The sequence below is a fragment of the Erigeron canadensis genome, chromosome 1, assembly GCF_010389155.1.
Source record: "Erigeron canadensis isolate Cc75 chromosome 1, C_canadensis_v1, whole genome shotgun sequence".
NCBI lineage: Eukaryota > Viridiplantae > Streptophyta > Magnoliopsida > Asterales > Asteraceae > Erigeron > Erigeron canadensis.
Genome location: NC_057761.1, coordinates 5,346,680 through 5,370,864, shown reverse-complemented (window position 1 = coordinate 5,370,864; position 24,185 = coordinate 5,346,680). Strand labels below are relative to the sequence as shown.

At 33.5% G+C, this 24,185-nt stretch overlaps 3 protein-coding genes across 3 annotated transcripts; all 3 read right to left on the bottom strand.

Annotated features, from left to right (window-relative positions):
- Positions 1 to 1,332: 1,332 nt before the first annotated feature.
- Positions 1,333 to 3,201, bottom strand: LOC122597234. The gene is made up of 3 exons (XM_043769881.1): positions 2,419 to 3,201; positions 1,719 to 2,258; positions 1,333 to 1,431 (listed from the first exon to the last, which is right to left on the bottom strand). The coding sequence occupies exons 1-3, from the start codon at positions 3,199 to 3,201 to the stop codon at positions 1,333 to 1,335; spliced, it is 1,422 nt and encodes a 473-aa protein (XP_043625816.1).
- A 5,922-nt stretch (positions 3,202 to 9,123) lies between these two features.
- LOC122597152 lies at positions 9,124 to 9,888 on the bottom strand. The gene has a single exon (XM_043769803.1). The coding sequence runs from the start codon at positions 9,886 to 9,888 to the stop codon at positions 9,124 to 9,126; it is 765 nt and encodes a 254-aa protein (XP_043625738.1).
- A 1,455-nt stretch (positions 9,889 to 11,343) lies between these two features.
- Positions 11,344 to 22,852, bottom strand: LOC122602759 (DDT domain-containing protein PTM). The gene is made up of 9 exons (XM_043775357.1): positions 21,504 to 22,852; positions 20,516 to 21,094; positions 19,217 to 20,084; positions 17,010 to 17,295; positions 16,789 to 16,913; positions 15,630 to 16,087; positions 13,478 to 13,506; positions 12,568 to 13,170; positions 11,344 to 12,187 (listed from the first exon to the last, which is right to left on the bottom strand). The coding sequence occupies exons 1-9, from the start codon at positions 22,373 to 22,375 to the stop codon at positions 11,598 to 11,600; spliced, it is 4,410 nt and encodes a 1,469-aa protein (XP_043631292.1). The 5' UTR covers positions 22,376 to 22,852; the 3' UTR covers positions 11,344 to 11,597.
- Between the last annotated feature and the right edge of the window lie 1,333 nt (positions 22,853 to 24,185).

Genomic DNA, 24,185 nt, shown 5'->3' with positions numbered 1-24,185 from the left:
TATATATATATAGATTGAAGGTATATATATATATCTGACTTCATAGATTGAAGGTATATATGTATTTTTGATTTCATTACTTACAGTTTGATATATCTATTTGTGTATGTTTAGATATGATAAGTGATTTTTTATAGATTGTTGTCTGTATATATGTATATGTATTCAGTATATGTAGAGTGAGAGAGAGAGAGATTGGGAGTAGAAAGAGAGAGGAGTTTGATGAGAAAGTCTACGGTCAGAAAAGGATATAGTTAAAAAACGTAAAAAGGGAAGGATAAAGCAAAAAGAGAGTGTGAAAAGACTCTTTTACCCTCACGTGTCCGCACGTGAGAGGGATAACGGACTTGAGTTGACGGTCAACAAGTCAAAGGACGAAACATGAAGCTTTTGTTCCTATAAAGGACGATCCATGACGTTATTGAACCACATGGATGAAATGTGACTATTTGACCAAATATATGGACGATTTATGTCGTTAACTCTTGTTTTTAAACTACATTTGAACCTCTCATTTGAGAATCATTTCCTAGCTTTTCTTTTTCTTCCGAGGATTTTATACTTCCATATTTCATTTAACAAAATAGACCCTTAATAAATGGAATCCGTGGATCTCAATAACTAATTTGTAAAGTTTATTCTTTTACTAATATTTTTTTTAACAGCGAGTTAGTAATTAGTAGTTAGTAGTTATCATTTGAAACATCACAGTAACATTCAATTAAAATGTATGCAGATCTCGAACCACGTATGCATGTGATGAAACCCAAAACTCTTGAAATACCCCTCAATTAAGTCACTTCTACAAATGTAGGAAGTGATTCTTTTACTAACTCGGAAGTATAAAATAATTAAGAATGTATAGGATAACATAACGTACTTTGTTATCGTTGATTAATTAATGCTTTTAGAATAGACCCACCCTCAGGCCAAACGTTCAACTTGCTGCCACAAGACGGATAAAAATGGCTATGCCTTGCCTTGTTTGTGCCAATAGCCAGCCAATTTCACTACAAACTTTACAGAGTCACCAAGAAAAAATTAATTCACATGTGCTTTCAAGCATAAGAAATTGAATACTTTTTATGTATAATAAAATTTGAATACTTTTTATGTATAATAAAATTTTTGACAACAGATCGGATAAGAAAAATGCAAAAAAGGGTTTATTATTGGAGAGCAAAGTGCAATATCAATAACAAAATCCTTTACCAAATGAAAATTACAAACACATGATCGAATTGAACGGATGATTTCGTATATCTAGAAACAAAAAACACGTGAATGGTCACCACACTTTTATTGCTATAATACATATCTTTTTATTGTAGTTCAAGCAATTAACTCATCGTCCATGCAATCTCTCAACTTTAGCTTTGAAACTTCCATGCCATTGGTATCAACCACATCACAACATTCCGTTTTTCCATTCTACATCACAGAAAAAAAAAAATTCATCACTAGTAAAAGAAATCTCTACAACTTAACAAGCATATTTGGGTTAGCATTTTAAATTTTTAAGAACAAGGATATCAAGTGAAATTTATGAGTTTTATTTTCAAATTTTAATTTACTCAGCTCAATATGTAAATATGTAGACCTACCATGCATTAGATGAGTATTATTCTAGTATATGTTATAATAGGTTGAATATTATTTATTTAATAAAGTTATTTATAACAAACATCTAAGTCAGTAACTCGAAATTGAACATATACCTGGTTTGGTTTTGTCACCGATGATACAACTTCAATTCTTGTCACTAGATCCGCAGAATGGTTACCGGCTAATCCACACGTCGGTAAGCCACGTGAAGCCATCCGAACATACTTCGTTACAATTTCATTGTCATTGATTTTCTTAATAGAATCGAATGAAAACATGTGAGGAGTTTCACATGAATCATTTGAGATTGGTCTTGTATTGAAGATGTATAATGGCGGTTTCCAAAATGATGACCATGGCTTAAATGTCTCAATTGGGATCTTTAAGATGCTACGAGGGATGACCTTTTCGTAGATTTGAACCGAAAAGCCCCATGAGAGCGAGTAAGACCAGTTTAAACGTCTATTGTAACATATAGTTTGTTGTACTAAACGAGATTGGTCGATATTTGCAGCTTTCATAAGGTGTTTTGCCGATTCAGAGCGATCCATGTTGCGGAAAAGTGGATCTATGTGGTCAATGTGATGAAGAGAAAGCAATGGAGCTTTTGGGTGAGAAGATAATAACCCTGATGCATCTCCGAGTAGATCCATCTGTAATAATTAGCTAAACACACTTGAATAATAATAATTAATTAAACACTATGTTAATTTTATGAACTTATATATAATGCCCAAAATGAAATTTTTAAATGTTCTTACTGTTCTTATTTTAAAACTGATCCAGATTTATGGAGTACAGCAGTATATATACCTGATGAAGACCTTGATGAGCGGTCATGGAAACTCCAAAGTCATTGACACAAGTCATTAAGATCAAATCAGCACTATTCAAGTACGGATACCTTCTAAAACAATCTTCTATATTTTTTTGCACCATTTTTGCCAAAGGATAACTCATAATAAGTCCAGCTCCACCAAATCCCATGTCATAAGAAAATATTTGATTTGACATTATACACTCCGAGTGAGCACCAATATATATGTACTTTGTATGATCATATTTCGACAAAACATCAACCATATTGTCAACAAAAAACATCGAGTCATCATCTCCCATGATGTACCATCGAACCCCTTCGTGTTCTTCCCTAAAAACCTCGATAACTGCATGAACCATGCGAACCATAATGGGTGCGACATGTTTGGTCTCTTCTAATAACTTTGTAATATTATCAGAAACACGAAAAGTTGGAGATGCTGGTGACCATGGTAGAAGGTCACCGGTTGGGGATGTGTCAAGGTAAAGAAAGCCACGCGTGACGTTTGGGCGCCACCATGACTCAATGTAGTGTTTTCGGTGATGCCATGCTTTCGTTGTCCCAACAAGTCCAAACACAAGGTGGGAAATGTTGGTGGGGGTGTCATGGGGCAACAACGCGGATGGACGCGTTGTTAGATGGAAAATGTCATTCCGGAGACGTTTAGATTCGTTTGAGAGCAAGAGGATGAAAAAGACCAAAAAGATCGACCCCAAAAACGCAAGCTTTTGGCAAAATCGCGTTGATGGATGTTTAAGACTAGTATTCGAAGACATTGGTAAAATGGTGAATTGTGATATGGAAAGATTGAATATAATGTATATAAGCTAGGATTGTACGTGATATTAAATCATATATAGCAATGAATTTGACTGAAATTTGAGCTATCAACTTTAATCGAATAAGTTTGAAATTTTGTAAAGTACGTATATATATATATAGTACAGCAAAGTATGTACATGAGCAACGAAAGCATAAGATTTATGTAGTGTAAATTAATTGTGATAAAGCCAAAAATTAGGTAAATAATTAAGATCAGTCACGAATCGAATTGTTTGAAAATAATAATATAAAATTGTTGTCACAAAATTTAGTTTGCTAGTAATTATGATTTGGCTAAGCACATGATTAATTATGCTACTTAAGCTTGAAATCTGGCAAACTTTATTCACCATTATTAATACGCATCAGTCTCACGTTTTTTATTAATCCAGAAAGGAGCCAAAATATACAATGATCGATTTGTTATTTGCCGGCCGTTTCAAAACCAAATGTGTAATTTCACAAGTTTTGCATTTTTCGGTTCATGAATAACTAGATGTAAATGTTTTGAAATTATCTGTAAGAAATATATTAGACTTAGATTCTATTAAATAAATTATTTGTTTCCAATATAATCGATAAAATAAAATGATAAACCTTTGAATAACATGTATTTATTTTGGTAAACCAGTTTTCAATAATATGTGTTATTACCATTAATTCACATTCTTTTATTATTATTTGATAATAATTTATTAAATTTTTGTTTAGTGAATTATGACATAAGAAAATCATTTTTGTTGAGCCTATATCACTGACATATTAATTGATATTAATTTTATTTTTTAAAACTTTTAGACAAAAGTAGTAAAAGAATTAAAAAAACGGAGGGAACAACGAGGGGATAAAAGGTATGTAACAAAACTTTTTCACTTACGTTTAAAAAGCATGACTTCAGATTTAAAGATGTTACACATATGTAAAGGTCATTTATGATGTTTATAAACATGGTTTTAATATAATGTAAAAGGGGAGTGATATTTGTACCACATAAAGTGATTTATTTATTACAATATACAAATTTTATAACATATTGTACAAGTCAGTAAAACTTATGTGTGATAAATATATTAATTGTTATGATACGAATATCATTTTCCAATATAAAATGGGGGACATTTTGGGTAAAAAGGTGGACAAATTTGGTCCGGTGGCAATAGAAAAAGCTAAGATGGCAACAAGAATGGACGTTTAGAGCAATTGGGTTGATATTTTAAGGTATGTTTGGTAACAAAACGCTGTGGAGCTTCAAGTTTTAGGCTTTTAGAAAAATCTCTTCTCGAACGAAAAGCTTTGTTTGGTTACAAATTGATAGAAGGGGCTACAAGTTTTTAAATGGAAAGAAAAAGCCTCAAGCTTAACGTTATTTTTGGTAGCGTTTAGGGAAAAGCTAGTAGCTTTTTATCTATTAATTACATAAATGACCTTTCAATTATTTTGGATATGTTCGTTTTTATTTCTTGCTAGACAATTTTATCCATTTCTTCATATAACAAATGAAAGCGAAAATATATGTGCCAACAAAACATTAAAGAGTAATCATATATTCATATTCTTATGGCATCAACTTTAACATCTAATAGAACTCCGTGCACTTTTTCATGGTATTGTTAGATAGGTATAAGAATTGAGTCAAGCGTTTTATGTATAAGTTTTATATTTTATATATTTAAGAAACAAACATCTTTTTATTCATCATGTATGTATTTATTTGAAGAAGTTTGATAAATTTATATATATATATATATCATGAGTAACACTCCATTGAGTACAGACTTAAAATAAGAACGGTGAGAACACTTAAAAAACATCATTTTGATGTATTAAAAATCCATAAAACTAACATAGTGCTTAACTAATTATCATTATTTAAGTGTATAACAACACATTGGCCTGTCAAAATCAAGAAAATCATGTTTTTTGTTTTGTGCATCCATCTTGGATGCATATTCTTCAAAATAATGCATCCACCAAAAAACATGATTTTTTCGATTTTGACGGATCAATGTGTTGTTAAACACTTAAATAATGATAATTAGTTAAGCACTATGTTAGTTTTATGGACTTTTAATGCATCAAAATGATGTTTTTTAAGTGTTCTCACCGTTCTTATTTTAAAATTGTTCCTATTTGATTGTCCCCCTATATATCATTATGTACTAAGTAATATTTATTTATACCTATTTTAGTCATTTTACACAATTTATTAAAAGCTTAAAGTATTTTGACAAAAGTATTTAAAAAGCTTCAGCTTTCCGCTCTTTGTTACAGTTATTAACTACCAGCTAGTTTTGCCAAATATACCGTAAGTAGAAAAGGCAAAAATGAGAATGGACATTTCAATCATGTATGTTACCCTATATTAATATAAAATGATGTAATCACATCAGGTGGGCTGATAAAGTGGGACTCGACCTCAAAAAAAGCAATTCAATTTGACAAGGTAATTCAAACGGCCCATTGGGCCATTGGGTCATCTAGAAAAACATAAATCGTTAATATGCTTTCAAGGTTTGAACACTAAACTGGAAGCCCATATGTGTTTTCTTTCGGTCATTTAGTGTTATATACTTATATACATGCAGACTTAAGATAAAGTTCTATCTTTTTTTTTTCCTCATAAAACAAAAAATGTGAAATATTCATCATTCAATATCTAAATTTTTTATATTATTATTGGAGGAAAAAAATAATAATTTGAATGTCACACTTGCTTGTAACATGGTAAAACAACCTCTAAAAAGAAATACCCAGTTAATTAACTTTATACAAATTAATCATCTTGTCATGCAATCTCATGCAATTAATTCATCTTCCAAGCAATCCCTGTATTTTAGCTTTACCACCTTCACGTCATTGGTCTGAATCACGTCGCAACATTCTGTTTTTCCATTCTATAACAAATGTACATAGCAAAGGCAAAGTTATTAACAATTCATTTATAAATATGTATTTATTATAGTCTTCGGAAGACGCCAAAGTATTTTTGTACATTTGGCATCTAGTGTCTTACTAGTTGCAGTTTTAATATAATTTTGTGTAGAGATAAGACTGTCTACAGCTTACCTTCCCCATACCCCACGTAGGAATTGGGTCATGTTGTTGTTGTTGTGTCTTACTAGTTGCAGTTTTAATATAATTTTGCTGTTAATAAAAAAAAAAAGTTCTCATTATCGAATATTTTGATATCTAAACTCACCTGGGTAGGTTTTTTCACTTGTGACACAACAATGATTTTCGAGACGAATTCTGCAGAATGGTTGCCTGCAAATTCACAAGCGGGTAATCCACGTGAAGCCATTCGGACATAATTTGTAATAACTTCATTTTCACTACTCTTTTCTACCGATTCAAATGAGAAAGCATGAGGAGTTTCACATGGATCATTTGTGACAAGAGGTCTTGTGTTAAAGATATAGAAAGGCGGTTTGGCAAACCGAAACCATGGTTTGAACGTCTCAACCGGGATTTTTAAGATGCTACGAGGGATGATTTTTTCGTAAATGTGAACCGAGTAGCCCCATGAAACTGAAAAAGACCAATTTAACATTCTGTTATAGCAAATGGTTTGTTGTAACAGACGAGATTGGTCCATGTTCGCGGCTTTCATGAGGTGTCTTGGGGACTCAAAACGGTCCATCGACCGAAAGATTGGCTCGACATGGTCTAAGTGATGGAGAGAAAGCAATGGGGCTTTTGGGTGTGTGGATAAAAATCCGGATACATCTCCATGTAGATCCATCTGCATATATGCATGTATACATATATAATTAATTAATTAAGAATCCATTATGTAGAAATATTTGTTATGTGTCGAACACATGTACTATTAATTGTTAGTTATCATGAGGCAAAAAAAAAAAAATGTGAACATTTAAAATGGAAAAATAAAGTATAAAATGAGAGCATTAATTAAGCTAGGCATATACGAGTATTATGCATAATCTTCAACTTTAATAATATTTTGAGTTTTTCCATCAACTTGGAGATTATCCAAATTTCGATCATTAACTACAGATAAAATTGACTAGAAGTTTCTTACAAAATATTATAGTAATCGACCAGATTTCGATAAGTTATATTTTTAGTCAACTTATAGTTTACCAATGAAATTCGAGTTCGAATATTATATCACAGAAGAATGATCAATAGATTAAGTAACCAAACTAATACTAGTAATTAAGTTATATCCTGAATTTCTCCTAATTTGGATAACTAGTGATAACGTATGTACTTGAACATGAATACTTAATAAAATGATAATCAAACGTCAATAAATGCATGTTCACGTTATTTTCATTGAGACTGTGTAAAGAGATAGATGGATATAGCAAAAATAATTTACTTGTCAACGTCTAAATTAACAAATAAAAAAGATGCACGTAATCTAATAAGTTGTACGGTGTATAACATAATAATTGTTCATATACGACATATTTCAAGTTTCTTAATCTAAGTGCATGTACAAGTGGACCATGTTCTAAATTGAGAGTTAACTTGTACTCCGCCAATTTTGACTTTTTTTCAATGTACTACGGAGGAGTATTAACTATGATTTCAAATTAGGAAAATGAATATAACATCTAAGTTTAGGTATATATGTATAAATGTTTGGATCGCTATAAATTTTATGGAATAATTAAAAAAAATATATGTTAATTTCACTGGCGCAGCTACATAGGGGCGGGGAGGGGCGCCCGATCCCCCGAATATTTTTTAACGATGTAGGGGTATATTGTTTTCGTATAGAAAAATTTCGATATACTCGGTTTCGACCCCGTTTTGAAAAAAAAAATAGTGTTAGGGAAATGAAAATATAGATCCCGACCCCTGCTGAGAATGTTCTAGCTTCGTCACTGGTTAATTTCATGTTGAAGATTAATTATCTAACAGTCATATATTACCATTCTTTACAAATATTTTTAAAAAAAAAACAGTATGTTATTTCTCATTACTTTTGGTATGGAACGACCATAAAGGTTCATATATAATGATCATATAATTAAGTTGCGACACTAGCTACTATACAATTTCAATACATGTCGATCGAACATAGAAGGTAGATAAGGTTTAACTTTAAATGGTTCCTTAATAGATGGAGTATGTACGTATAGTGTCATTTGTTTCTTACAATTGTCAATATTTAATTTTTAATGTGAAATTAGATTTGCACTACCGGCCAAACATGTTTGTTGAATAATTAACTTTCTAATTATCGATAGCTAATTAAACACTCAACTGATACTAAATTAAGCAAATCAACTTGCATAACTTTATTATATGGTTCAAGACTCTAGGTGTTATTGCCTTTAATCGACGACTATTAATTATCAATCATAATTAATTTCCCTTCTTTTGTCTCATTAGTTAAGGTAGCTAGGTAACGTAACTAATATTGTGTAATTCACAGTTCGTTTTAGTATAATTTAAGTAACGAATACATGTTTGTTTTATATATCTTGCACACCAAAGTGGTAAAATTTCAATAAGAACAATTAATGCATAATTTTCTTTTGCATGAAATTCAAGATATTTTTTCCCAATTTACGTGAACTAATTACGAGTAATACATATCGATCGCATGTATGGTTGATCACAATAATTTACTGTATTAGTTACTTATATAAAGACTAACAATTTTACTTTTTAACACAAAATCTTACATTACTCGTAAATTACTTAAACAAAGACTTACTAAATTTAGGCTAATTAACGACTTGGTCACTAAAACCTGATTAATTATAGTACAACTCGATCTATATTAGCTTAGTTTCACCTATCAACAAAATTATGTACGTAGTTACAAGCCTACGTAGTTACTTTTTAACACAAAATTATGTATACATGTAATGTAATATACTAGCTACTCGTAATATTTATACCTGATGAAGACCTTGATGAGAAGTCACCGAGACTCCAAAATCATTGACACAAGTCATTAAAATGTGATCAGCACTTGTTAAGTATGGATACCTTCTAAAACAATCTTCTATATTTTTTTGCACCATTTTTGCCAAAGGGTAACTCATTATTAGTCCAGCTCCACCAAATCCCATGTCATAAGAAAATGCTTGGTTTGATGTTATACACTCCGAGTGACCACCAATATATATGTACTTTGTATGATCATATTTCGACAAAACATCAACCATATTGTCAACAAAGAAAACCGAGTCATCATCTCCCATGATGTACCACCGTACATTTTCGTGTTCTTCTCTAAATACTTCAATCACGGCGTGAACCATTCGAACCATTATTGGTGCAACATGTTTGGTTTCTTCTAATAACTTTGTGTTATCGTCAGAAATACGAAAAGGAGGTGATTTTTGTGACCATGGTAAGAGGTCTTGAGTGGGAGGCGTGTCGAGGTAGAGGTAGCCACGAGTAACGTTTGGACGCCACCATGACTCCGTATAGGATTTTCGGTAGCGCCATGCCTTGGTCGAGCCCACGAGGCCAAAAACTAGATGGGAAATGTTGGTGGCATCATTTGGTTGTTGAGACAAGGGTGGTGTAGCAAGATGAATAAAATTGGTTTGGAGTGAAATGGGTTTGTTAATGAATGGGAAAAACACAAAGACCATAAAGATAGATGCTGAAAATGCAAGTGCTTTGAAATTTGTAGTTAAGGAAACCATTGCTAGTGGAGAAATTGAGATGTTTGAAAATTTGAAGCCATGAGCTAAAGGTTATAAAGGAAGTAAGACAAGTGTGGTTTTAAAATGTTTAGAGTAGACCTTATGCTAGTTATTAACTAGATTAAATATACTAAGTGTAAACCAATTAGTCCCTTCAGAAGAAGGATTGACCGTACCATCAATGTGATGCGATGGAGGGGCTTTTTTTTTTCATAAGGTTTTGAGTATAAGTCTTTCAAGGGTTTGCTTTCTACGTGGTATCCCTGATCTATTTTCCTTGTGGCGATAACAAAGAAATGTGGCTCGTGAATCAGGATCTGCATACTGTCCATTTGAATGTCATTTTGTTCAGTTGGTACTTGATTATAACTAATAACTCGCCGTTATATATTTATAATGTTTCACATGTGAATAAACATTACAAATATGTGATCCAATATACAAATTAGGAGTTCTCTTCGTTCTTAAAGAAAAAGAATTTTGAAATAAGAAAAAAAACATATGTACTCGTATATAACAAGTGTAAAGTTTAGCTTAAGAGTGTCTTATTGGCAATGTTAAAAGTCAAAATTGTTGAAAAAGTCAAGTGAATTTATCGTTATTGAAGCAAGCAACCATTTGACATATATAAATACGAAATACACAATATAAGGATTTCAATTAAGACAATAATTAAAACTTTTTGTCCATATACAAACGAAATAAAATTAAGTACTTTCTTTAATACAATTGGTATATTAGCATATAAAACTTGAGATGACATGCATTGACCCACCTTTGTAGCACCGATAAATGTGTACTCGGTGGTTACTGGTTACTCATATTTGGTTTCTTCATTAAACACATGCAATTAAGCGACATGATGTTATGTGTAACTAAAACCAAATAAAACTTAAAATTAAATTTTTTTAGAAACAAAAAACCGAACCTTTTATGAAAAGTTTTTGATTAACAGAGAAGGTTTCATAACTACAAAGCAGTAGTAATGATTATACTTGCGATTATGAGCCAGTTAACCAATTATGCATCTGACTCTTATAAACAGATAAGATTTTCCATATATAGCTATCGTGAAATGGGCGAACCATTTTTGACTCAAATGCCGAGGTCAAACTATATATTTTTTTTCTTCTATGGCCAGTTCTAACTATTTCCAAGCTATTAGCAAAACCAAAAACTATTTTAAAGTTTTAAAAGGTTGAACCAAATTTTTCCAAAAACTTACGATAGGGCATTGAAATCACCTCACTCAAGCATTGAAAATCAATCAGCTATAACGCATCAAATCTGTTCATTCGATCCCAACATGTTACATAAAGCATGTTTCCCAATTCTGTAATAATCCGCTTTCGATCACTACATATCAATCATTCTTTTGTAAGTCAGAGCTACATGCATCAAATTTACGATTATATTTCAAAACAAGGCTATCGATTTTGCAGACACTTGTGCATATTGCAGAGCAAAGAAATGTCATCTATAATTGAGTAAAATGCTAAAAGCCTAAAAAAGCAGTTGGTTTCATCACCTGGTGTTTCCTAAAAACTCAATGTAAGAATATGCTGGATAAAATGAACCCTATGGCAATCACATCATTTGATTAGCCAGCTTATGGGTCATAAGTTAAAAGCTAATCTATAGACTAATCTCGTTTATCTACCAACCCACCACGATTTTGATCTGCTTCGATCAACAAGACTTGTATTTGCCTATTCTGCCTTTAGTGAACCATTTGGTGCAACTGCCGCACAAGATTCATCCTGTACCAACGAACTTCCATTTTCCAATTCAATCAATGCATCTGCTGGCCCTGAATCAGGCCCATTTTGTGTACCTTCTCCATGCTGTTCTTCAGAAATAGACCCATCTTGTGCATCTGCACGGTCTTCCTTACATTCATGCCCATTTTCCACTTCAATCGATGCATCTGCTGGCCCCAAACCGGGCTCCATAAGTGTATCTTCTGCACACTCTTCAGAATTAAATCCATTTTCTACATCTTCTGCCATGTCTTCTTTAGATCCATGCCCATTTTGTTGTTTTAAAGAAGCCTCTTTACTCAACAAATCATTCTGTTCTTTGATGGTATTAGACATTTGCTTCATAAGTACTTCACTTGATAGCTTGTTAGCAGATCGAGTCCCCTCGTTTTTCTGTTCAGCCAGTTGAGTTTCATCACCAATAGAATGTAAGTGGGGGCAGATAGGTGCCACCTTTTCACGACACTTATGGCATTTAAAGCCAATAACAACCCTTATGTATTCATCTGTAAGTCCAAAAGCATCCCCATGGTACCACTCTGCAAGAAGTATATATATATATACAATCATTACACATATAATGGGGGAGATTTCAACCCATTAACCTATGAACTATTTAACTAGTGTATTGTTTTATCTCTGACATGTCAGATGGGAATTACAAATAAAACCGGTCAAAAGTTGCCCAAAGGGTATTTATAATCACAAAAATCCTGAAATTATTTTATTGAAAAAAAGATTATTTCTAAACAAAAAAAACTCTTGTAATCATAACGGACTAACAAATTATTTATAAGTTTTTGTAGGAGCTTGAAAAAATGTGTTTTAGGTTAGCCCAGCTTGACCTGAGCCACCCGACCCGAAGATTAATCATTTTTACAAAAGCACTACAAACATAAAGGAAAGCCAGTGTGGTTACCTCTGCAGGTGTCACAGTTAACATAACTCAAAGATGATCTGAATTCTGGTTCATGACAAAGACTACATATAGGTTTTTCAATGAAGGAATCCAACGGCTCCAAAGGCAAAAGATGATTCTTGGCCTTAAAATGTATAACCCGTTCATCATCAGGCTTCTTAGACAGGTGGAGACCATCGAGCCAGTAACTAGCATACAAGTGTGTTCTCTTCCTTTGAAAACTTGTCTTAGTTATTTTTCTTGGCCTTCCTCTTTTACCCTTCGGTGTTACCACTTCATCTACAGTAGATTGCAATTGCTGCTTCTTTTTACTTCCTTTTTTATATTTCTTCTTCACAGGCTTCTTTTTACTTTGCAATGAAACAATTTTAGCTGTGCGTGCAGATCGTCTTAACGGTACAACAAAACCTTTAGTCTTGGCTTGTGATTGTACCAACTGCTTTCCTTTTCCACCCTTTTTGGTGATCTTCGAGGCTTTTTTGGTATTCCAAGAATGTGACTTTCCCTTTTTGGGTATAGAATTCACTGTGCCACCAACATGGCACTTGCGGCACGTATGCGTGCCTCCAGTTGTCTTCCTCACATGTCCTTTATGGAAAAAGCCTGGATTTATGACCCACCAAGTTTCAATTTCAAAAAGAGAATTACAGAAACAAAATTGGGTTTTTGAGACCAAGTAGTTTATCACATTTTATTTATGATTAAAAAAACTTATGCATCGACATCTACACCTTCTATAAAGGAAGATGACTTGAAGTAGAATTTGCAAAATCAAAAAAAAAAAAAAAAAAAAAAAATGAAAAATAGTGTATTGGACAAAGGACATAAAACTTTAGAAGTAAGGGTTTTAGATTTTATATTCATTACAAAGAGCAGAAAAAAAAAAAAAACTGGTGTAAAATATATTTACCTTCACAAAACCGGCAGCTAATGGCATTCCTGCATAAACAAACAAAACAAGATGTGGTGTTAATACAGCTACAAAGTAAATACTATGATAATGATATGGTTACACCACCTGTCTAATGCTGGTTTTTTGGTCAGATATGCAACAAGTACCACAACTTAGTTATATTAGATGCTGAAATTTTAGACCCTAGATACGCGAGCTACAGAAAAACATATAGTTTTGGAACCTTCAATGTTCATGATCAAAAATTAGGTTTTCGAATATCAAGTGCATCCTGATTTAAATCTTAAAGCAGGTAAGAATAGTACAGATACCAAAACTTGCCATATTATTTTGTAAAGTATGGATCAGAGACTCATGGAGGCTCTAAAAAGAGCTTAAGTTAAGACTTCTGTAACTTGCAAGAAAGACACAGGATATCTCTTGAGGGTGTTTGGCTGTTCTTTCAAATAGTGATTGCTCGTACACACGTAGATGCATAATGCAGAGGTTGTAATGAAGAGAAAGCCAAGTGTGGGTTATGTGGGTTTCTATAAGGCAGGTAAATGATACTCCTTAATCAGCGGCTAACGCACAGATACAAACACCCAGGAGGTTTTAATGTGCTCCTATGGGATGTTTCACAATACTTATCTTCTATGCTGTTAAAAGATTAAAACGTCTAAATTCACTAACATACCACTTAATCACTAAGGAAAAAATCATTATCTCTAATTTTCTTCTTCTTCATTTCATTGACTTATGTAAATACTCAGATGAATCAATGATGATTAAAGTTATATAGCTAAATTAACCACAAAACATTCATCGAAATGAAGGATATAACACTATAAGCACTAAAGGCGCGTTTAGTTGAGGAAAATGTTTTCTAGTTTTCCATTTCTAGAAAATGGAAGGAGTTTTTCATCTCTAGAAAACAAAGAACAATTTGAAAACGCATTAAAAACTAGAAAATGCTATTTTCGATTTCCATCTAGAAAACATATTCTAATATACTTCCATAAGTGGTTGGGGGTGGGGTGGGGGCAGGGGTGTGAAAGGGACAGGGACGGGGGCAGGAGCCGGGGGGGGGGGGTCAGGGGGGAGTTAATATAATTTGAGGTTTTAAAAATTTAGAAAATGGAAAATAAAAAGTGGAAAAAAATGAGAAAGTGTTTTCTAATTTCCCATAGAAAAGTGAAAAACAGTGATTTCTGTTTTCTTGGAAAACTTTTTTGAAAAACTATGATTTGATCGCGTCTTCCGTTTTCCATGTTTTCTTGGAAAACAAAGATGAAAAACAAAAGGTGTTTTTTCCCCAACTAAACGGCCCCTAAGTATCTGAGTAACTGTTAGCAAATAGCCAAATATTGAACAATCTATCCTCTACAACACATCTAACTCATAGTGGACATTGATAACTCTAGCACGACCTACTTTTTCGAATTAGTAATTCATAATTCAGCTAGCATTCAACACTTTCTTCAAGCTTTGCAGCTCGAATGTGTAAAGGATTTGTCAAAATTTGTTTTCTGAGTCCATCTCCATCAATTTAGACTGGTTGTATATTCCTTCTCACATAAAAAGCATATAATAGTTCATTTAAAATCTGAAAGGGTTCTAGTTAATGCACATATAGATACAACTTTCGAAGAGTTATAGAAAGGGAAAGTATCAAACAAAATCCACATATCCATTGTATGTGAATTTGTATATTTGTTAAGAAACCTAGAAGTGGTAAGATGGACAACATTGGCTAATGTGCCAAGTAAAAACAGGTCATTTTTTGGTAACAGTTGAGACGGGCCGGGGTTGGTTGGGTTGAACAGCAAAGACTTCTTTATCAATATAGAGAAGTTGAAAATGAGTAAGGTGTTACTGTTAACTATGGTTATAACTTATAAGAAAATTTATTACACTATCAATCTTAAATTTTTAGATAAAACAACTTAGAAGGTTGTGTGCATTACAAAAACACTTTATTAAGCAAATTTCAACATGCCCACTCAACCCATTTGACCAGTTTCCTTTTAGTTAAATACTTTATATGACCCGTTTGAGATAAATGATAAATCACAACCCAAATGACACTGTCATAATTGAATGGGTCTAAATTGATACCTCTAAGAAAACCAGAGGTTAGTTGAGTAATGATACATTGAAAAATATGTACCTGACGAGGACATCCTTGTTGCAATGCCCACAGAGATGGTTCTCAGGTTTTTCTGTTTTAGAAAGAAGATATGAGAAAACGTCTTTCTCTGCAGGTCTCACCGCTCTTATGTTAACTGGAAGACTACTCAGACTCAATTTATTGGACTTGAGTGAAATTCTCTTCTCTTCAAATGGTTTTAAAAGAAATAACGGAATACTAGACTGCTCCACCCAAAACTTTTTCCTTTCACTTGATGCCTCTTCAATCTTAGACCCATGTTTTACAACCGCATCAGGTATAAATCTTCTCTTACCAAAATCTAACAGATATTTCACAACAGCTCCTTCAGATGTCTTACGCCGGACTATAGCCTTCTTAAATGACCTCATTGTCTTTATAGATTCCTTATCCATCTTTGCCAGATGACTTGTGTTCTCGATTTCCTCCCATTTAATGTTTGCATCAAGTTCCCTAATCTGAGTAAGAATAAAAAACTAGAACTACTAATCCGCTGAAAATCTATCAAGGTTTGAAAACTTACCAAATGCTCAACTTTCAAACTCGCTAACATTTCAGACCATTTAACCCTATTTTAGCAAGATTTTAAAACTTGAGCATGTTGGGAGTATAAATGACCCGTTTTCACAGAAACTTGTAGTAAACTAATATATTAAATTCAAACACAAGCTATGTCATCAAAATAATAATTATCTTTTTCCAATAAAAGCAATAAGGAGGCTGTATTCATTTAAACGCATATCAGCTTATCAGGCAACTTTCAAACTTGCTAACATTCAAGACCATTTAACCCTCTTTTAGCAAATTTCAAAACTTGATCATGCTGGGGTTTTGTCACAGAAACTTGTTGTAACTAATATATTAAATTCAAACACAAGCTATATCATTAAAATAATAATTATTTTTTTCCAATAAAAGCATTTCTAGGGGTTGTATTCATTTATACGCATATCAGGCAACTTTCAAAGTCGCTAACATTTCAGACCATTTTACCCAGTTTTAGCAAGACTTCAAAACTTGAGCATGTTGGGAGTAGAATTGACCCATTTTCACAGAAACTTGTTGTAACTGCCACTTCTTAAAACATCATATACTGGAAGTAAAAGTGAAATATTAACCTAAACAGCATAAAGAAGGAACTGATGAAGCAAAAAGGTACCTGAAGAGCAAGCTGTTCCACTGTAACTGCTGACTCGACAGAAGCTCGCCACGCAAGAGCTTTGCTTCTCTTTGGATAGTCGGAATTTTCAAGATATAAAAGATCATCAATTTTCTTGCCCCCGCCTAACAACGTCAAAATTGAGAATGACTTAACCACTATGCATTTAAAATTATATTAGTAAATCGAAACTAGATAACTGGTTTTAATTCAATACAGACCTTCACGGGCAGCTTTGCAAGCCAGGGAGCGAGGCAAAACCTTCCAGTTGAAAATCTTTCGAGTGAGCCTACCACCCCTCCACCAAAACATGGTAAGACCAGTGTATGCACTTTTGAAAGAATGGGGCTGCAAACCAGACGTAAATCTTTTCTTTCCAATCACATTTTGTGATTGCATACGAAGCTTAGATGTGATAATATGAGAAGCAGAGCCCACCGTTTTCACCGAATCCACATGTTTCAGCCAGTCATCAGAAAGTGCACGTGACCATATATTGGACTCTAACTGAACACATAAGTAGCACAAACCATAAGTCAAATAACCTTCTATATTATAGATTAATACCAAAAGGTTGATGAAAATTGTAAATAAAGTATTAAACAATAGCAACAATAGATTCAACCTATTTACATAAAAACTGGTCAATTTAGGTTGTACTTTAGCAACAGATCATACATGTAAAATAAAAGACACCAGCCATAGATTTAAGAGGGACCAACGAATATAGAAAGTCAAAATACTTGCCTAATAAGTTATCAAATGCTTAGCGTTTCCTTAAATGGATACTAGCCATAGATTTAAGAGAACTATATTACTATATTGGTGAACAGTTTTTAAAAGGAAAAGAGAAAAAAGTTATTGCATACTAGCTCAACCCTACCGATTTTGACCTACATCCATCTATAAAAAGTATCCAGATTACAATTTGACTTTGGCTTCTTAAGCAACAAGCAGAAGACTAACCTTATATTTTACAAAACTTTGTTTGATAATTACTATTGGTATATCTATATAGGTTGATATGGAAAAATGCGGAAGCATGAGCTCCCATTTTCGTGCTCTAATTTTGTTTGTGAGGAAGTGGAAACAGGAAGCAAATATTATTAGCGTTAATACAAAGTTGGAGGTCTAGAGAAAAACGTTTCGAAGTAAAGATTTTAGATAAATTTGATATATACTAACTACTAAGCACGTGAAGTGGAAATATGTCTGAGGTAACCAAATGCAGTGGACCAAGGATGAGTTAGCAGGTGTGGTCACTCTCGGCGTAAATGCTCATAACTATTATATTTGTTTAACCATCTTACTATAAATCAAAACCTAATGCCTGACTACCGTTTACGAAATCAGTATGCTGGGCACCACGAGTACCACAAACTATAGGCCTGTTGGTAGATCACCCTTGCATAAAATGGGAAGGAGATCCTGATGAATATCCACCAACGAAATTAATTAACTCGATCCACACAAGAGTGCATGAAAGACACCTAAGAGTTTATCTTAAAAACCTAGGAGTTTATCTTATATAGTAATTAGCAAACTGAAAGTTACTTATATAATCAACTCTTCGAAGGGAAAAGCTCTAGTATGAAATTACAGCTATATTGGCATCGACTATGTTTCATGATTTACCAACCGACCATGCTGATTTACAATCCACTTCATGTGACCTTGTCTGACAATCGAAGTTCTTACATTAATTCTCCCGGTGATCTCAAGAGTTCAATTAAAATTAATAAACTAACATTCTTCAAAATAAGATAAAGAAAATGGAGGAATGAAAAAGCATGTGAAGCATATTTTCATTGAGAAATTTTTAATTAAATAGAAGACCACACAAAAGCGAAAACAGATTCCATCCAGATCCTGCTTTCTCAAAATACTAAATTAGGATCATTGAACCTAATAGGAACTGGCATCTGATACAAATTTCCTGGGATTTATTTGCTTTCTTGACGCAGGCATTGAAAATATACATTGTACGTTCATATGTTAAACCATCATATGCAACAACTTAAAACAGCAGTATGATATACTTTTGACACAAGCTTATAACAGCTACCAAAAATAGAATCCTTGATATAGAGGTGGCAATTTCAGCCCACTGGGTGGATTAAGTTATGCTATATATCTATGGGTCAAATAAGTCGAAAAGTCACACAAATTTTCGTGCATAAGCTTATGTAGGAGGAAGAAGTCAAATAAGTTATTCGAAAAGACCCATAGGGAACACTTACAAGAACTCAATAGCTTTATCATACAGCAATAAGCTATTAAGTTCCATTTATAATAAACAACTAACCCAAAGAACCCTTTTAACATGTTAATTGTTCAAAATAGCTTTATAAATATGTAAGAAATGTTTACTGGTCTGCCTGCCCACGCATTATAGATAGTGTTGAACCAAATAACCAAAAATTCTTACCATGAGCAACAAGTCTCTAATCGGAACAATATCTGATGCCTCAAGAAAACTTTTACGATAAACGTTTGGAAATTGAGGACTGAGCCAAGGACCCAACAAAAGACCACGCAAACGATCTTCAATGTAGAGAATATGACACATGGCATCCCTTAGACGATCTTTCCTGCTTATTATTGAGTCAAAACCTAACAGGTCACTTGTAAAACTTTCCACATCAGTAGGGTTATTCATGAAGAACAGGCAATTCCCATCATCAGTAGGAAATTTGCAAGCAAGACACCACCCACATTTTTCTTTTCGTGCATCCACACTCAAATTTGGAGTGTTAGACCAGCAGAAGTCAACAGATGTCTTCATTATAGATTTCATCTGTATTGAAATCAATTCCTCCAGTGACTTTGTAGGTGTTTGAGAAGTCTTGTCTGATGGTTTCCGTGTCCATTCTACAGCCACAGATGACGCCACTCTAGCAAAACTGTAGTAATTGAGATAATCCAATCCAAACCTTGTAGTTGTTTTAGGTAATTCAACATCATTGCTTGAAGAATCAACATTTTTTACAACCCCAGAAGATGCATTTAACGAACGTCGTCGAGTTTTTACGGAACTTTTAGTACCTGTGACATCCTCAGAAAACTCAGATACAGATTTTGTGGCCGTTTTCAGAAGAGGATCCACACTTAAAGAAGCATTTTCTGGATTCAACTTGCTTTTTTCTCCATAAAGTTTTGTGTATGAACGCCAGTGCTTGGTGATGGCTTTCGATATAGCTCTATAAGAACCATCCGATAGATTCAGTGAGTTGATAACATCTGTCAAGTCATCCATGTGATAGTGATGAAACGAAGTTTCCGCATCATTATCTGACCTGCAAATTCATCCACTTCAATTAGAGAAGCATGGAAAGGATATCCAGAAAGAGTAGAAGCCACGAGATGAGAGGTTTGGTCAGGTTGAGATGTATCTTTTAACGGGTCAAAACAGACAGGCTAGGTTGAGGTGATTTGGAAGGTTGTACGCACGAAAATGACACTTCGGTCGACTTTTGAGTTTCGACCCCACTAGCCTATTTAACTAACATATTCAACATTTCAAATTAGGGTTAACCCAGATGTTCTCTACTTAGATAATATTTCTTTATATGAAATGTTTCAGATTAAAAGTAACCCAGATCAACCAGTAATGAAGTTAAGGAACCGACAGTGGCACCTTTCAAGAAAGAGATTCTGTGAAGTTCATACATCAAGAAAGTCTAAGAAGATAGAATGTCACTGGTAATAAGATAAATAGAGAGCTTACACCAAAAGGTAACCACAACTACTATAATATAATCTTCCATGAGGGTCAACTCCCAATAAATCTGCTCCTCGAATTGACTTTGCCACATGAACTTCGGGATTTTTCTTGTCAACTACACACTCTGGACAATACCAGTCGCCATCTGGCAACAGATTAGTTGCAATACCTACGCACTTTGAATGATATGCGGCAGGGCAACCATCACAACATATTAAGTTGCCATCCATTTTACATAGGCAACATTCATCACTGTTCCAATCTGCACTTCCATCAATAACCTCCTCGCCCATAGCCATTGTTAACCTCCTTTTCTTGGGAGTCGCCATTTTTGAATTTAAACCAGAATCTATACGTTCACCTACCACAATCCTCCTATTAAGCTCAGAACTAATTGCTTCATTTTCTATGACATCATCACATATATACTGCAACAGTTCAATCTTCAGAGATTCCGACTGTTGGTAGTAGTCAGTCTTGAATAACTTTAACCGATCAAGATCAAAATCAGCTTTCATTAGTAGGTACTCAGCCATAAATATGGGCCATGTCATCAAATCCAGGAGATCCCAGTTAAGATCCCTACATTTAATATCACATGGGGAAAAACAAATCAGAGGTAGAAAAATGTAACGGCCAGGCAGGTTGGCCAACCGGGCTAATAAGTCGTTTTTAGTATGAGCTTACATGAACCACTGGCCACTTCAAGTTTCGCCTTAACACTTCCTATCTGTTATTACGTAATAGTAAATATTTTTTATGTAAATCACGTGTTATAATGACTACAAAGAAATTTTAGTAAGATACTATCTATCTTCACATAAAAAATGAATGAGGAACTTTCAACCTAGTTGACGTATTCCCCTTTAGACTAAACGCCCATATATTACCAGCAAGAAAGATATAAAAGCCAAACCTATCAATTCAAAAGTAAATGAGAACCGATTGCCACCTCTTAAAAAAGTTCTAGAATAAAGCAAAAGATGCATACCTTAGGCAGCTAGTAGCTGATGTTATATTCTCACTTGACTGGAACTGTAAATTCTTCCTCACGATCCGTAATAGAGAAACATGAATAGAATCAATCAATAAACTAGGAGACTTGCTTCTAATCGAAGTCACAAAATCCCCCAACCCAAAAGGGCTCAAAAACAATATTGTACTAAACGACCTCAGAAACGCATAAACAGAGAAAAGATCAAGGGCAGGAAGCCCATCTAGATTCAAATTTCCCTTTGTCGGTGGTAACTCCGGCTTCAGAGGTAAAACACTTGGTTCTTCAACTTCTTCACAACCAGAACCTGTCGGCCGTTCCTCCGAAACTGCACTTATAACCGGAGAAGGGGCAGCTGGCAAAACGCCATTACTATCAACATCAAACTTAATAACCTTCGCCTCATCCTCTTCCATAGATAACTTAGCCCGTCTCCGAGCACTCCTTCTTAACACACCTTCTATCGGAGTTTGTGGACTCTCCGTAACCTTTCTCTTTCTACCTCTCCTCCCTCCCGTATATCCTTTCCCCAAACTTCCATCCTCGACATCCTCTCTTTTCGGAGACACATTTTTCATTTCATTTTCCGATACATTCCCATTCCCCATACGTAAAACATCCTGCATCCGTATTTCCTGAACATCTTCACTCGAATTCTCGACTTTCTTAACATACCCACCAAGATCAACATCTTCATTCTTATCCTCATCATCATCATTATCATCATCATCTACGTCCATATTTAAATCGATAACCCGCTCTTTCTTAACACAATTATTATCCACTAAATCATTTCCATTATTCAAATCAATATTCAAATCTAAATTATTATTATTATTATCATCATCACTATTACAACTAATTTCCATACTTTACAACAAAATTCAAACTAAAAGCATCAAACTTTAACTACATTACCTAAATTTAAACAACACCCAGAAATCTTACCAAATTTTTTAGGTCATTCCAAGACTTGTTTGATCCAAATTCAGAAGATCAGACGATTCTTCGAGCTCGATTTCTTCGATTTCGCAGTTTCTCAATCGATCTCAACCAACCCAGATGATGATTTCACTAATCCATTAAAACCCCTCAAATTTCTTTCCGTACACTTCTTCCGAAACACTCCATTTTCACTCTTCTTTTCAAAGAATCAATTCCTTCTTCTTTTTATTTAAAAATTAATTAATGTGAAATATAAACCCTGAAAATGTTTATATCAAAACCTTGTCTCTAGAAATGAATTGCTTTTGAGGTTTCTGTCGCTAGAAATGTTTGGGAATGAAGGGAGGGGGTCAATAACAACAACAAAATATAGTACTGCAGACTTTGCTTTTTTTTTTCTTTTTTTTTTTTTATTCATTTTGGTTATCTTTAGATGTTTTTAAAATAACTATCAAGGGGTATGTTGTCAAAGAGAACAAACTATTGCAAATTTTAGTATATCTATATCTATACTTTTTTATAAGGATTCATATTTTAAGTAATTAAGCATTTTTTTTAATATTCTTAAAATATTGCTCCCTAACTTTTCTATATCTATCTATATTTATACGAGGGTTGGTGCCTGCACGTTGTGGCGGTTACACAATGATGATAATACAAAACAGTGGGGAAGAATTGATATGCGTGTGTGTAAATAGGAAGGAGAGAAAGAAGATACTGTTTGTTAGATCATGGTAGGGTGTTTGTTTGATTGTGTTTAGAGATATATAATTAGAAGTAATGTGTGAATTAGGGGCAATATGGAGATATTGAAAAAAGTGCTTAAATTACCTTAAATAGAATTTCAATATGTTTTATAAGGATTTATAGATTTCTTTAACCTGTTATAAAGAGAATTATATTAAGACTTTAAGCATATTTTTTGTTCTCAAAATGCCCTTTCAACATTTTTATAGTTCCCAAAATGTCTTTCCATACACTACAACACTATTTAGTGTATGTATAATCTTTGTTCTTTATAAAGCATTTTGAGTTTTTATTTACAGTATGTCTTAAGAAATAAGCATATATTTTATTTTTATTTTTGCCAAAAAAAACCCATTTCACCATATTATGGTTCTCAAAATGTCCCTCCATACACTACAACACTAATTACCATATCTATCCTAATAACAAATTGTCACTCCTAAATCAAAATTCCGCCGCAATGCGCGGGTATTATGCTCAGTGTTTTTAAAATGTAAAAGAGATCAAGAAGAAAAATTTCTCATACCAATGTTTTTAAATTCTAAGTAGACCATTAATATACATTGATTTATATTTAAACTAAAAATGGTAGTGTTTAGTACAAGCATTGCAAAATTAGCTTCAGTTGTCTAAATGTTTGACAGTTGCGGAAGTCGAATTAAGTCGTAGACCGATTTGACTCTTCGGGTCCTCCCCACATAGGTCCTAATACTCGTAACCCTCTACTCGGTTTTTGCATAGGAATGATTAGGGTAAAAGTAGCACATGAAAACCGTACAAAAAAATTCTGATGAAAATAAAGGTGTTAAAGAAAGAGTATTAGGGCATAAGTTAGATAAAGAATGGTTAAGTGATGTTTTAGGACGAACCAATTGATATATTTTATTCCTTTGTTCAATGTCATTAAGTGTCCAAAAGAACTTCACGAACAAATATTTGATGTTGAAACATTTCATTCGGTTGTAATCAAATATGGCCTAAACTAAC

Bases quoted from the DNA above. Each gene is read 5' to 3' on its own strand.
- LOC122597234 (XM_043769881.1), bottom strand. From the start codon at position 3,201: ATGTCTTCGAATACTAGTCTTAAACATCCATCAACGCGATTTTGCCAA. The intron at 2,259-2,418 runs GTATATATACTG...TAATTATTACAG, and splicing joins CTCATCAAGGTCTTCATCAG to ATGGATCTACTCGGAGATGC. The intron at 1,432-1,718 runs GTATATGTTCAA...TCTGTGATGTAG, and splicing joins CGGTGACAAAACCAAACCAG to AATGGAAAAACGGAATGTTG.
- LOC122597152 (XM_043769803.1), bottom strand. From the start codon at position 9,888: ATGGTTTCCTTAACTACAAATTTCAAAGCACTTGCATTTTCAGCATCT.
- LOC122602759 (XM_043775357.1), bottom strand. From the start codon at position 22,375: ATGGAAATTAGTTGTAATAGTGATGATGATAATAATAATAATAATTTA. The intron at 21,095-21,503 runs GTATGCATCTTT...TATTAAATGTAG, and splicing joins TCAGCTACTAGCTGCCTAAG to GGATCTTAACTGGGATCTCC. The intron at 13,171-13,477 runs GTAAATATATTT...TCATAAATCCAG, and splicing joins TAGCTGCCGGTTTTGTGAAG to GCTTTTTCCATAAAGGACAT.